The sequence below is a fragment of the Hypanus sabinus genome, chromosome 4 (assembly GCF_030144855.1).
Source record: "Hypanus sabinus isolate sHypSab1 chromosome 4, sHypSab1.hap1, whole genome shotgun sequence".
NCBI lineage: Eukaryota > Metazoa > Chordata > Chondrichthyes > Myliobatiformes > Dasyatidae > Hypanus > Hypanus sabinus.
The window spans coordinates 76,680,715-76,695,720 of record NC_082709.1 but is presented as its reverse complement, the minus strand read 5'-3'; the positions used below and the strand labels follow the sequence as shown (position 1 = coordinate 76,695,720).

Here is a 15,006-nt window from a genome sequence, read left to right as displayed (position 1 = left end):
CAGAAGAACTGATGTATTTAAACCTTTTATTAGGTAGGTTGCAGGCAAACAGCTGAAAATTAGATACTCCCAATGGCTGACATTCACTGGTCCTTCAGCTCCCGGAGGCGACGAATGGCAGACTTCACAGTGACAGCTGAGGTCGTGCTGGGGAAAGAAAACAACAATTAGAGGGACAGAAACCTATCAATCCCCCCACCAGACACCACCCTGAGCTGTATGCAAACATTACAATGCTGACAGCAAAGGAAGACTTCCCATCTCAGCTTCTACACTGTTAGTGTAGATGGATGAACAGTGGCCCATAGAGTACATATCCATGTCCGACAACTTGCAGCAGGAAACATCCTACCAATTTTTATATACATCCTTTGCTGAAGTTATTAAAACCAGGTCACACCTGTTCATGGCGAATACAGAAGAACTTGTCACTATAATATAAGGGAGATTTCCCTAGAGTTGCCAATTAGTGTGAGAGGCTATTTGGCCTCTCCAATTGTCCAAAGTGCCCAAACCAATTATGAAGCAGCCACAGTAATCTCATTGCCCAGCATCAAGTCCATTACCTTCTGCAGCCAGGGTGGTTAAGAAGTGGCAGATGTTGAGTATGTGGATTAACTTCACTCAGCTAAGTGAAGTGATCCAACACACTGACTTGTACCTTACAAGTCGGGTTGTTAGATTTGTAGCATCAGTGTTACCTGTCTTTTATCAAACCACCTCACAGGACTTGCGGGGGTTAATGGGTGCTTCACTTGCTGAGTTGCAAATGCAACTACATAATGTCTCCTCTGACCTGTGATGCAGCTGAGGATGGCTGAGCCCTTAGAGCCTTCTGCAGCAATGTGCTGGGACGTTTAACCTCCAATACCTCCTTCCGTGAGATCAGACTCCTACCAATGGACCGTTTGCCCCTTAATGCCAAATACAGTCGGCCCTCCTTATCCGCAAGTGCCACATGCGCAAACTCAACCAACCGCGAAGCGAGCAAACCCGGAAGTGCTCTTCCAGCACTTGTTGTTCAAGCATGCATGGACTTTCTTTCCTTGTCATTATTCCCTAGGGATTACAAGTCATCTAGAGACGAGTTAAAATATATAGGAGGATGTGCATGGGTTATCATAGATTGGGATCGAAAATAATTGGAAGTTATTATTTAGTGCCAGTTTGTCAAATGTTTGTCTTAGTATATAGTAGATATTTTACCTTCCTATGCATATAAAACACTTAAAACACATATTTCAGCACCAGAAGTTCCAGAGTTCAATCCAGTGACAGATCGCTCCCTATCTGTGCCTAGTTGATGTGGAGGATCAAAAACCCAAAACTCAATAATTAAACCACTGTGTTACTTAGTAATAATTGTAGCTTTCATTGGGGAAGGGCCTTTCTCATTTTATCCTTTAAAATTGTTCCAATAGTTGACTGACTGTAGCCTAATGCTTTTCCGATGGCGTTTCACCTCTTTCCGATCGCTTTATTATTTTCACTTTATTTTCAATCGTGATCGTGATTATTTTCGTGAACAGAAACACCGCGGATTCAGAGCTCAGCCGCCAGGTCCTAAGGTCCACCACATTGAAACAGGTTGAATAAGGGACTTGAGCATACGCGTTTTTTGGTATCCGCGAGGGGTCCTGGAACTAATACCTTGCAGATAAGGAGGGCCGACTGTAGTTTCAGTTCTACCAAGGCTCCTTGATGCCACACTTGGTATTAGCACCCTTCTCAACCCATTTTTGTGCCTGCTCCCGTACCTTTGATGCCCTGTCAAATCAAGAACCTATCAACCTCCACTTTAAATAAATACGCCAGTGGCTTGGCCTCCACAGACATCAGTGGCAATGAATTCCACAAATTCACTACCTCCTGGCTCCACATCCACTCCATCTAGTCCTTTCAATATCGATAGGTTTCAAGTACGAGCACAGAGCCACTAAATGCTCACGTTAACCCCTTCATCCCCAGAATCATTCTGACAAACCTGCTCCAGACCCCATCCAATGTCTGCACATCTTTTCTTAGATAAGGGGCTTAAAACTGCTCACAATACTCCCAAGTGAAGGCTGACCAATACCTTAAAGCCTCAGCATTACTCTTGTATTCTAATCCTCTCAAGATGAGTGCCAACACTACATTTGCCTCCCTTACAATTGATTCAACCTTGGCCATTTGTACCTGTGATTTTTGAATTTTCTCATTTAGAAAATATTCTAGACCCTTATTCCTTCCACCAAAGTGCATGACCATACACTGACACCACCTATATTCCATCTGCCACTTTTTAGCCTCCACCTTATCTTTGTATCATCTGCAAACTTGGCCACAAAGCCGACATTTCCGCCATCCCAACAGTTGACGTTCAAGGCGAATAAAGGTGGTAAGAATAAGAGAATTTGCTGCACCCCACTCCCCACGCTGCACTACCAGCCTTATTTTCAGGCATCATCCCCATATTCCTGGATTCCTGTAATAGTCAAAAATCTGTCCATCTCCATCAATGTTATGCCTACAATGCAGTTGATACATTTTGGGAAGTCAAATCCAGGTATGATATGTACAATAAATATTAAGAAATGCAGATGAACAAAGAGACCTACAGGTTCAAGTCCATAGTTCCTGGGTAGATATGCGATGAATATATGTGGCTTACTTGCCTTCAGGGCATAACATGTAAAAGTCAAATAATATGTCACAATTAAAAACCCATAAACCATATGCTATAGGAGCAGAATTTGGCCCTTCAGCCCATTGTCTCTTCTGCTATTCCATCATGGCTGATTAATTACATCATTCTCCTGTTTTCACACAGTTACCATCGACGCCTTTACTAAACAAGAACCAACCAACCCCCGCTTTAAATATACTCAAAGTCCTGACATCCCTACCCACATTCACCAGAGGACAGGCCACTAAGAATTCAATGCTGGTCACTACACTATCGGAAGGCCGAGGTGCCACCAGTGAGTGCAGAGGCTGCTCACCAGGATGCTGCCTTTAGTTCTGGACAGACTCAGGTCGGGCTCAGACTCATTTTCCGGAAGAGAGAATGGTTAAGAACTGAAACACATCAGAGACACTGGTAGAATTATGTGAACTGTTATGTTTAGAAACATTCAAACGGACAAGACACAAATGCAGGCAAATAGATGGGATAAAAGGTTAGCCAAAGACAAACGAGAGAATCTGCATTTGCTGGAAATTCAAGTAACACACACAAAATACTGGAGGAACTCAGCAAAACTACCAAAACATCGATTGTATTCTTTTCCATAGATGCTGCCTGGCCTGCTGAGTTCCTCCAGCATTTTGTGTGTGTTACTTAGGTTAACCAAAGCCCATTTTATACTGTGCTTACACCACTCAGTTTCATGTACTTCTACCATGATTCCTTCAGCCTTCTCTACAAGGAAACCTAGCCTATCCATTCTAATTATTACAAAAACACAGCATCCCAGACAAAGACAATCCATTTCTACACCCTTTCCAGTGCAATCACATCCCTGCTAGAGTGCAGTGACCACATGGCCTTTGTGTTGCTGTATCCTATGAAGGACTACTGCATGACTCGAGTTGTTACCGTCCAGTCAATGCTAATTCCATATTATTCCCAGTTTGTATACAATCCCAGCCCCAACACATCCTACAGAATCTACACAGCAGGGACAATTAACCAACTAAATTACTCGTGACTGACTGGGAAGAAATGGGAACGGGTGCATTATGGTTACATGTACTGAGGTACAGTGAAAAGCTTGTCTTGCATACTGCTCATACAGATCTGATCATTACACAGTGCATTAAGGTAGAATACCAGCTCAAGCAGTAACAATGTGAATAAAGTGTAACAGTGGCAGAGAAACTAGAACACCTCCAAGTAGAAACTGCTTACCACATCATAAGACCACCAAGTCAACTCTGCAAGAATAAATCCAGTTGAACGGATTCAAAAGCAAGATGTCAACAGAGTGGGGTATGTGATCTCTTGGAATTGTGCTGCTGGCTCAAAAGTTTAAGTGTGCATGGGAAGGAGCACACAGACTGCTTCAAGTGGAACCATTCACACACTGGGAGTGAAAAGGAATCGTGAAAATACAAGCTCATTGTCAGAGATGTTCTCTCTGCAGCCAAAAGCAATGCCAGGGTGAATGCCATCTCGACTGGAATGGGAGGGCAAAGTTCAAAGTGGCAGCAAAGACATTGAAAAGACGAGTGAAGTTGTGTGAGGAGCACGTGCACCTGGGATCCAGATTAAAAACAGAACACGACACAAGATCAAACTGCAAATCTCTGATGTAATAAGATTAAAGAAGTAAATGTGTGGCTCAAAGACTGGTCTGGAAGAAACAAAATTCAGTTCCACGTTGACTGGGACAGATGAACTATGACCCAGCTGATGCAAGCTGGACAGGTATGGACAAGGCTTTGTACTAAATTTATTTTGGCAACTGGGAGAGGTAAACTACCAGCTCCAGTGCGTGGAAATACAGAATAGAGAGATCTCATTTAACAGATGTAAAATAAATTCACTGTTGTTGGCTAGAATTTCAGATGGCAATGAGGTTAAAATGAAACAGCTGGTTGAGTTCAAAGTAAGTGTCGCCACATACAACACTGAAATAGAGCTCTTAAAAGATAGCAGAGTCGAGGGATATGGGGAGAAGGCAGGAACGGGATTGTGGATGATCAGCCATGATCACATTGAATGGCGGTGCTGGCTCAAAGGGCTGAATGGCCTACTCCTGCACCTATTGTCTATTGAAATTAACTTTTGCGGGCATTCACAGTAACTACAGAAATGCAATAGAAACAGTGGAAGATTACACCTACCAGGACAGACAACCACCAATGTAAAACAAAACTGCAGAAATACAGAAAGAGGAAAAATAAAAATAAACAATAAATATCGAGTACATGAGATGAGTCCTTGAAAGTGAGTCCATAGGTTATGGGATCAGTTCAGTGATGGAGCAAGTGAAGAGAAATGAAGTTATCCCCTCTGGTTCAAGAGCCCAATGGCCTAAACCTGGTGGGTCCTGTACCTCCTTCCTGAAGGCAGCAGTAAGAGAGCATGGCCTGGATGGTGGGGTCCTTGATGAAGGATGCAGCTTTCCTGCATCAGGTAGCTCACTGGTGGGGAGGGCTTTAGTTATGATAGACTGGGCCATATCCACTACTTTTTGTAGGCTTTTCCATTCAAGGACATCGGTGTTTCCACAGCAGGCCATGATGCAAACAGCGAATACATTCACCAATGCACATCTATTAGAAGTCTGTCAGATTTAGACAACATGCAGAATCTTTGTAAATTTTTAAGAAAGCAGAGGTGCTATCTTCATAATGAGTGGTGTTGTACTCAAACCTCAGCAAGAAATTGGTTGTGGACTTCAAGAAGGGAAGCCAGGCACACACACCAGTCCTTACTGGGGTCAACAGTGGAACTAGTAAGAAGAGGATCTACCTGATTAAAAAGTCAGTATGACACTGTGAGCCGAAGGGTCCATACAAGGCTGTAATGTTCTTTGTCCTATGCTGGGCCCAACACACTGATGCAATCTCAAAGGCGGCTCCAGTGGCTATACTTCATTAGGAACTTGAGATGTGGTATAGTACAAAGACTAGAAAATCTCTACATATGTATAATGGACATACCAATTTGATCACCACCTGGAATGGAGACTCCAAAGGGTTGCAGAGTCAGTCAGCTCCAACCCCAACCATTGAAGACATCTAAGAGGAGGTGTCTCGCCCATCATTAAGGACCCTCACCATTTGGGACATGCCATCTTCTCATTATTACCATCAGGGAGGTGGTACAGCAACCTGAAGATCCACACTCAACAATTTAGGAACAGCTTCTTCCCTCCACCATCAGATTTCTGAACTGTCCATGAACCTCACCTTGTTATTCCACTTTATCACACCAGTTATTGATTTATCTGTCTGCCACAAATCAGCAAATTTCACTTCACACGTCAGTGAAAATACACTATAAAAGATTAAACTGCAAGCAGTTCTGATCATCATTCAGCAGGGAAAGGTTGTCATTAAGCCAGAAAAGATTCCCAGGGATGTTGCTGGGACTGGAAGGCTTGAGCTGCATGCACAGACTGGATAAGCCAGGACATTTTCCCTCAGGAATGGTGGTATAGAACTGAGGGATAACTTTACAGTCATGAGAAGCTGAGATAAAGTGAATAGTTTAAGCATTTTACTAAGGCTCAGAGAGGCAAAGTTTTCCCACATAGGGTAAATGGAACAAAGTTGCCAGAGGAAGCAGTAGGATGGGTACAAGTTGAACCTTTGAAATACATTTGAACAGGCAAGATTGAACTGAAATGATTTAAGCTGTGGCCTGCAAACATCAGCACCTGTGTTCAGGGACTCCGTTAATGGTCTGTGTGTTCTTTATTATTTGGACGTTTTGTTATTTTCTGACACGTGGGTGATTGGCAGTCTTTGTTGTGTGTGTGTTTTAAACAAAAATGGGTTCCATTCAGTTTCTTTGATTTGTGGCTGCCCACAAGAAGGCTGCATACAGTGTGCATAATTTGGTAATAAATGTACTTTGAACCTGGGTTGCAAGGGATATTGGCCAAAAGGGAGGCACCTTGCTAGGCTAAAGGGACTACTTCAGTCTCGAATACCTCTAGGAATCTAATACATGAATGGTATGCAGGGTAAAACTTCAAAATCAGCAGATTATTCCACATTTGTAAATAAGTTAGTAATCAACTGCATCAAGCAGCCTGACAAAATGGACAGATAACCAGCAGATTAAGGTTGGAACAACATGTGCCAAGAACTGAAAAGTGGCAGAGTACACTTGGCCATCTATCTTGACACAGAGGAACAGTACAAAAGCACTGTTTAAACACAACTGGAACATGGCATCCAATCCTCGTTAACTCTGAAGAATGAGAGCTCCCCTCCCAGAAAGGTTCTGCGAATGGTTTCAGCTACAGGATTGGACTGGAGAATCTGGAGATAACCCTGAAGCAACAAGAGGCAGTACAGTTGACAAAGATGCACTAGATAATGACTAGTTTGTGTTGTCAGAAGGAACATAATCAGGTAGTGAAAGGGTTAATACAGCTCCAGCCAATTGCTAAACATGTACCAGTACCCACCCACTTGCTAGCATTAACCACAGTCTTGCACATCCCAGTATCTGCCCAGATTCCTCCAAAATCTCTTTTAGCATTTCAGCCCAAATACCAACTACGCTGTGTGTGAAACATTTATCCCTCAGATCTCCTTTACACTCCCTCCTTAGTTTTAGATTGTTAACTTTAGTTAAAAGAACACAACTCAGAAGGTGCAGGCTTATGGAAAGATCTGTTCATGATTTGGAATTTAGCACCTGCCACAGTGGCATTAACAGCCACCCAGCCCAGCCTCATCAACAGTAGCAATTCCAGTTCTACAGAGATCTCACCAAAACTCCACACAATTTCAGCAAGTGTCCCTTACTGGAACCAACTTGCAATTACCACTGCCCTGTGAGAGCTTTAGAGAACCAAACATTTACTTTCTGAATCCCATGAAACAACACAAGTCCCTCAGTGCACTAACGTTTTCCTAGTTAGACCATTTCTTTACTCTGCCTATGTGAATGACCTCACAGCAATGTATGCCACGTTTTACCCACACTCTCCAAAGTAACTGCTCCTCTCACTCATCTATCAACAGGCTCACTATTATTATAGGACAGATTTCATTGATTTCCCGGTGTATTTATGCCCAGGTATTTGAATAGTCTTATGCCTCAAATTTCCACTCTTCAACATGTCTGCCAATGTTCCCCATGGACTCAATGATAGGCTACAGTTGAGAGGGGGTTCACCACCAGAACAAGCAATGGATCGGATCTTATGAATTTTCCAAACAGCAGATTAGGAGATAAGAGTGTGTGCAATTCATTCTAGTTTAATGTGAATGTACACTGCACCCAGGTCATCCCACAGATACTTTCACCCATCAGCTCAGTACTTACTTGTAGGACCAGGCTCCTCCAGCTACTGTCTTCATGCAGGACCCACAATGCCAGATTCCAACAGCTCTCCTCTTCATCTTCGTCTGTGGGAAGGAAAGATTCAGGAGTTACCATCAGTGAAACTCACACAATCCTTGTATGGTAGAACTAGGATCACCAGCTCCAGAAATTTCCACAGATAAAGAGCAGACCCATGGTGCACTTTGAACAATCCCCAAGCCGCAGACTGACTGTGGGGGAAGTGGATTGACAAGTGTTTTGGGCCGAACAAGTTGCTCAGAGCAAGCAATAGACAAATACAGCAAGGAAGCAGGCTCTCCGGCCCACATCCCTCCAAGCTCCACCTTCCATTTACCTATTCAATGACAATATTGTACCTACCTCAACTGCTTCCTCTGGGAGCTCATTGCGTACACTCATCTCTGTCCCTTTTAAATCTTTCCCCTCACCCTCAATCTATGTCCTCTGGTTTTGAACTCCCCCACCCTAGTGAAGACCTTACAATTATCCACCGATCATAACTTTAGACATTTCTCTCTAGATTGCCACTTGTTCTTCTATGTGCCAAGGAATAAAGACCAATGCTAGCCAACCTCTCCCTATAACCCAGACTCTCTAGTCCTGCTAACATCCTTGCAAATCTCTTCTGCACTCTCTAGCTGTTCCTGCAACTGTGACCAAAACTACACACAGTATTCCAAGGGCAGCCTCAGCAACAACCTATACAACTACAATATGTCCCAACTCCTATCTTTGACATCCTGAAGTCCAGTGTGCCAACCAGTCTACCCGTGACACAACAATGCATGTATACTCCTAGCTCCCACGTCCTGCTCCGCATTGTATGGAGCCTAACCTTCCAGACCAGCCTTCCTGCCTAGCGGGATCTCGTGTCAAAGGCACTATCCAGTCATTCTATCATCTATCCTTTTGGCTACTTGTTCAAAGAACACCCAGATTCGTCAAAACGATTTCTCATGGACAAAAGTTATGCTGACTCCTCTTAAGATGCAATGTGCAGTGAGACTGTGAAGGTGAATAGACACATAAACACAGTCAGTTGGATGGGTCAAAATGTTTTTGACTTAAAAAAAAAGACAGCAGATGAGTAAGGGTGATGAACATTGAGCATGGATCAGTACATGGAATTATGACTTACAGAGACTTGACCATTGCAACAGCAGGTTGATGTTCCAGGGCTTGGATATTTCAAAAGGGATAGGGAGGGTGGTATAAGTGGAACATCTAAGCCCTTGAAATCACTTTGTAGGACCCCATCATCCTTCCTGCCAATATCATGTTTACCAAAGCAAACTATAACCTCTGGCTGCTCACTCTTCCTCTTAAGAATGCTGTGGACTCAATCTAAAGGCTGATTTATACTTATGCATCAAACGAACGCCATAGATACAGCGTAGCCATGTAACCTACACTGTACCCTACACCCTACCCTGACTCGCACCTCTCCAAAAATGTAACTGTGTGTCGCGGCGACGCAGACCGCAACAACTGTGATTGGTCCGCTTGGTAGCATCGCATTTCCTCCTGTCTATAGGCATACTGTGCGTACAATGATGCGAAATTAATGGTTGGAGGCGATGAACCAAATCGTCAAATCTACCTGCCGACATCCGAAAATATTTGAAATGCATTTCCTCGTCCATGTCTCTCAGCGGCCGGACAAGCACAGAAACTCACCCTCCCTCTGCCTCAATCCGTTCAATGGCCGTACACACCATCTCCTCCGACGTCTTCTCTCTTTTCTGCGCTGCAGTAATTTCAGTAAGAGTAACCCTTGTTCAACCTTTATCAGCTCCAGCATGATGCGCTCAGTTTCAGTCGCCATTGTTTGAAGTACACAAAGAAACTCTACACAGTGGCAGAGAAACCCCACCACCGTCTAGCGTTTTGACAGTGAATTGCAAAGCGACACAGACACACCAACGCACAGGTATAAATGCTCACAATGGCGCAGGCCACTTACGAATGCTGCGGCGTAGACTGAAGTGTAAATCAGCCAATAGATGTCCCTAACCCTGGCACCTGGGAGGCAACATGCCATTCAGGAATCTCATTTCCATCCACATAACTTCATCTGTTGCCCTAACCAGGTAATCCCCAATCACTCCTCTTCTGAACCACAGATTCAGACTTAGTGGCTGAGACATTACTGCCAGGGCTTTCCCCTGATACACTGTTCCCAGCCCCAAAACAATATACTTGTTATGCAGGGGGATGGCCACAGGGACACTCTGCACTGATTGTCTATTCCCTTGGTCTCTCCTGACAATCACTCAGTTATCCACATCCTCCACTTTAGGGGTGAGTGTCTCCCTGTATCACCCATCAATCAACCCCTCATCCAGCTCTGTAACATAATCTGTAAGGGGCTGCAGCCAGTCGCACTCCTTGCTGGTGTAGTCAGAGATAATGGAGCTCTCCCTGACTTACCACAGCCTGCAAGAGGAGCACGCCACCACCCCAGCTGTCAATTCTGGTAGCAGAGCGGTTGGGGTGACACCACTAAAACTTAGTAGTTCAAATCGGGAGTCCAGTGTAAGCAAGCTTGTGCATTGTGTGAGTTTGTTTCCTTCCAGAGTCCAAAGATGTATCACTTAGCTTAACAGTTAGCCCCCACCTCTTCTCACTGAAGCTTTGAGCTGAAGCCTCGGCTCCCCAATCCGACACGAGCCCACTGCAACAATGACCACTCACTTCACTAACTTTTTATTAGCTACTGCCAATTAGTTAATGACCCAATATATGAGCTAGGGATTTTCTTGTTGCAGTGAAGGAGGATGAGAGGAAGCTTCAGGATTTATCAAGCGTACATCGAAACACAGTGAAATACATCATTTGCATAAATGACCAACACAGCCGAGGAGCTGGGGGCAGCCCGCAAGTGGTGCCACACCTTCCAGCACCAAAACTAAACACCAACAGCAAAACAAGCCCCATTCCTCCCACCCGCGCAAGCAAACAGTCCTCTAACACTATGACAGGCCATCCTCAGCCTCCCGAGGACCTAGATTCAGACTTTGGCCCTTCAATGTCCCCTGGGGACTTGCAAAAATTCACAGACCCGGGACTCCAGCCATCGGGCCTCGAATTAGAACTTCTGATTTGATCCTTGATATTGACTCCAGGACCCGCTGATCATGGAACACCAGGCCTCGAACTCCACTTGCTCATCAGACCTCGTTCCTCCCAACAGCATGGGACCCGTCAACAACTCACGACACTGGGGGAAGGGGTGCCACAAGCCTTCACGCAGGCGGGTCTGCCAGCCCACAGATGTCCCAGGCCCACACCGCTGGCCTTCAACATGGAGCAGAGGCTCAAGACTCTGTCCTGTCCTCTAATTTTCTCCACACCTCAGTCCCTAAACCCTAACCTGACCCCTAACTCCAGTCCATCCCCAAAACCATACCAACGAGTCCACCCCCCCCCAAAAAAACAGCCACAACCTCAGCCCCAAGATGTTAAATAATGTGAGAGACACACACAGACCATACCTTCTTCCAGCATGGCAACATCCAATACCAGAAGACAACCATTGAGTGGAGGAAAGTTTAGTGAAGATATCAGATAGTTTTTAAAAAACAGAGCAGGCTGCCAAGGAACATGATTGAGGTAGACACATTAGGACATTTAAAAAGCTCGTCTACGTTACACCAGACCATCTATGCAAGTACTGATAGGTCTGGTCCCTCCAGTAACTGCCCCATCACTCATTGTCTAGCCTTTTTAAATATTAACTACCTTCCAGTTCAGGAACTTCACCAGTGCCCAACAATAAAGCACCCATCTCCACAAAGGTCTGCGACTCCAGCTAACCCCGAGGACATGCTCAGTCAGGCCCTGTGGGTTTATCCAGCTCAATGTACTGGAAGGAAGCAGGTAAGATAGCATGGGGTCCACTTCAATGCCAGCACCTTAGATTGTGCGACAACTCACCTTCCCACAGAAGGAGCAGGTGTACTTGGCGTGTTGGCTGATCTCGATCTTTTTCACCATTTTGCGGAGGGATGCTCCGTACCGGGTGCCATACTTGCCCACAATCCCAACCTTCTTGGTGCGTTTCGCCTGGAAAAGATTAAGTGGTCAGTCAGGCTCCATGCTCCCTCCACCCAGATACCCCAGCTCTGCCTGCTTCCACTGGACCACACAGCTCCACATCTCAGATTCCCACTGGATCCCCAGACACATTATTAACACCACAGCGGAAGCACCATTGCTGAAACCCCCAGATAGATCCCAGCTTCAGAACCAGAACCTCAAGCACGCTTCTCAACCTCCTCTCAGCATTGCCACTACCTTAGTGTGTGGCCTGTTCTCCCAGGTATCACTATCCCGTACCTCTGTCCCACCCAGTGACACAACACAACCAGGTCCCGAGTCCTAACTCACCCCCCATCCCCACTCCGCGCCCCTCCCCAGGCGGTTCCCTCTCCCCAACCTACCGGGGCCTGGTACGCCAGTTTACACGGCCGTGAGCCTGATTACAACCGCCATGGTCTCCCCATCCAACACCCTCTCTACCCCACCAATGCCGGCCCACTTCCCGGTTCTCCACCGGCCTTGGTCTCCGTCCCTTTCTGCCCACGGTTCACGAACCGGCACCCCAGTCTCTCCCCGCTCCCAACACTCGGCCACCGCGGACGAGGAGGAGCGAAACGCCGGAGGCCGGGGGAGGATACGCGGCTTCCCACTCATGCATCCAGACCCCGGTACCGATGGCTTCAAACTGACGCTCCTCCCGGGCCCGCAGCGACCCTAAGCGGGGCGGATGGCGGCGGATTGCCGCTTCCCTTCCCCCCTCGATCCCGGCCGCGGCCGCTCACCATCGTCCCAGATCCAGCAGAGGGCCAGCCCCTTCGCGCACGCGCAATATGAGCCAGCCGGCGGATGTGACGTCACCTCCCGGGCGCAACAACCAGGGATTCCGACCACCGAGGGTCCGGGGGCTACCGGGAGGAGAAAATAACCGGGTGATCGGTCCGAGCAGCCGCGGGCCCATGGCGATCCGGACCGGCAAGCGCCCGCAGGGATTGGGCCTGGGGCTGGAGGGCGGTTTGGGGGTCTAGAAGCTTGGCAATCAGTCCGGGAGAAGGGGAGCTGGGGCAAAGACCCTGACTTTCTCGCCTGTTTGTTCCCTTCATTGCCCGAGCTTCCATGAGTGACCACTCCCGCCTGACTAAAGCGGTTCGCAGTGGTGCCTGGCACAGATTGAGGGGTAAAGGAGAGAAGCAACACGCAGCAACTCAGACCTGATGAAGGGTCTCGGCCCGAAACGTCCACTTTTTGCGTGTGTTGTTCTGGATTTCCAGCATCTGCAGATTTTCTCGTGTTTGGGAAAGGAGAGAAGTTGGGTTTGACCCAGCCAGGGCATAAAGAATCAGTCCATTAACCCACCACGACGTCCAAATCAACCGCTCCTCTCGGCAGCCCCTCAGTACCCTTCATTCCCCATTGAAACACATAAATCTAGAGCATATTACAGACCCTTCGGCCCACAATGTTGTACCGACTCTCGAAACAGCTTGGAACTTTTCTACCACATAACCCTCTATGCTCCACATACCTATAGAAGAATGACTTAAAAGACCCTATTGTATCCACCTCCTCCACCTTCGCTGGCAGTGCATTCCGTGCACCCAACCCTCTGAGTGAAAAACTTAACCTTGACATCCCCTCTGTACCATATTCCAAGCACCTTAAAACTATGTGTCAACCCCCCCCCCCCCCATGTTAGTCATTTCAGCCCTGACTATCCACATGACCAAAGCCTCTCATCATTTTATACACCTCTATCAGGTCACCTGTGTACAAGTTGATCCAAGAAGAAAAGGCCAGATTCACTCAACCTATTCTCATAAGGCATGCTCTCCAATCCAGGCAACATCCTTGTAAATCTCCTCTGCACTCTCTATGGTATCCACATCCTTCCTGTAATGAGGTGACCAGAAATTACCTCATCCAGGTCATTTATAAAACTCACAAAGAGGCAGAGTCGCAGAACAGATTCTATGAGGCACACCACTGGTCACAGTCCTCCACGGAGAATATGAACCATCTACAACTACCCTTTGCTTTCTGTGGGCAGGCCAATTCTTGACGCACAAATCCTTGGATCCCATGCCTCCTTACTTTCTGAATAAGCTTAGCATGGGAAACCTTATCGAATGCCTTACTGAAATCCATATACAGTACATTACACCCACTGCTCTACCTTCATCGATGTGTTTTGTTACATCCTCAAAGAATTCAGTCAGGTTTGGAAGGCGTGATATGCCCTTGATAAAGCCATACTAACTATCCCTAATCAGATTATGTCCCCTCAGAAAATGCTCGTAAATCCTGCCTCTCAGGATCTCCAACAACTTGCCCACCACTGAAGTCAGACTCACTGGTCTATAATTTCCTGTGTTATCTTCCTTTCCTGAACAGGGGAACAATGTTTGCAACCCTCCAATCCTCCGGTACTTCTCCTGTCCCTATTGATGATGCAAAGATCATTGCCAGAGGCTCAGCAATCTACTCACTTGCTTCCCACAGCAGCCTGAGGTGTATCTCGTCTGGTCCTGTGACTTATCTAACTTGATAACTTTCATAAGCTCCAGCACAACCTTTTTCTTAATGTCTATATGCTCAAGCATTTCAATCCACTGGAAGACATCCCCACAATTGCCAAGATCCTTTTCACTGGTGAATACTGAAGCAAAGTATTCATTAAGTACCTCCACTACCTTATAGGGCACCATGCACATTTCCCCTATCACACCTGAATAATCCTATTCTCACACAGCTCATCCTCTTGCTCTTCACATTCTTGGGGTTTTCCTTAATCCCGCTCACCAAGGCCTTATCACGTCCCCTTCTAGCTCTCCTAATTTCATTCTTGAGTTCCTTCCTGGCACCCTTGTACTTTTCTAGAGCTAACAGTACCTGGTTTCTTGAACCTTTTTTAAGCTTTTCTTCTTAACTAGATTTTCTATGTGCTTTGTACA

The 15,006-nt window shown here is 46.2% G+C and overlaps 1 protein-coding gene across 1 annotated transcript; it reads right to left on the bottom strand.

Annotated features, from left to right (window-relative positions):
* Positions 1 to 12: 12 nt before the first annotated feature.
* On the bottom strand, positions 13 to 12,961 carry rpl37a (ribosomal protein L37a). Its single transcript, XM_059967455.1, has 4 exons — positions 12,841 to 12,961; positions 11,954 to 12,082; positions 7,997 to 8,079; positions 13 to 147 (listed from the first exon to the last, which is right to left on the bottom strand). The coding sequence occupies exons 1-4, from the start codon at positions 12,841 to 12,843 to the stop codon at positions 84 to 86; spliced, it is 279 nt and encodes a 92-aa protein (XP_059823438.1). The 5' UTR covers positions 12,844 to 12,961; the 3' UTR covers positions 13 to 83.
* Positions 12,962 to 15,006: the final 2,045 nt, after the last annotated feature.

Bases quoted from the DNA above. Each gene is read 5' to 3' on its own strand.
- rpl37a (XM_059967455.1), bottom strand. The intron at 8,080-11,953 runs GTGAGTTGTCGC...TCCTTCCCACAG, and splicing joins CCTGCTCCTTCTGTGGGAAG to ACGAAGATGAAGAGGAGAGC. The intron at 148-7,996 runs GTAAGTACTGAG...TTCTTTCCCCAG, and splicing joins GGAGGAGCCTGGTCCTACAA to CACGACCTCAGCTGTCACTG.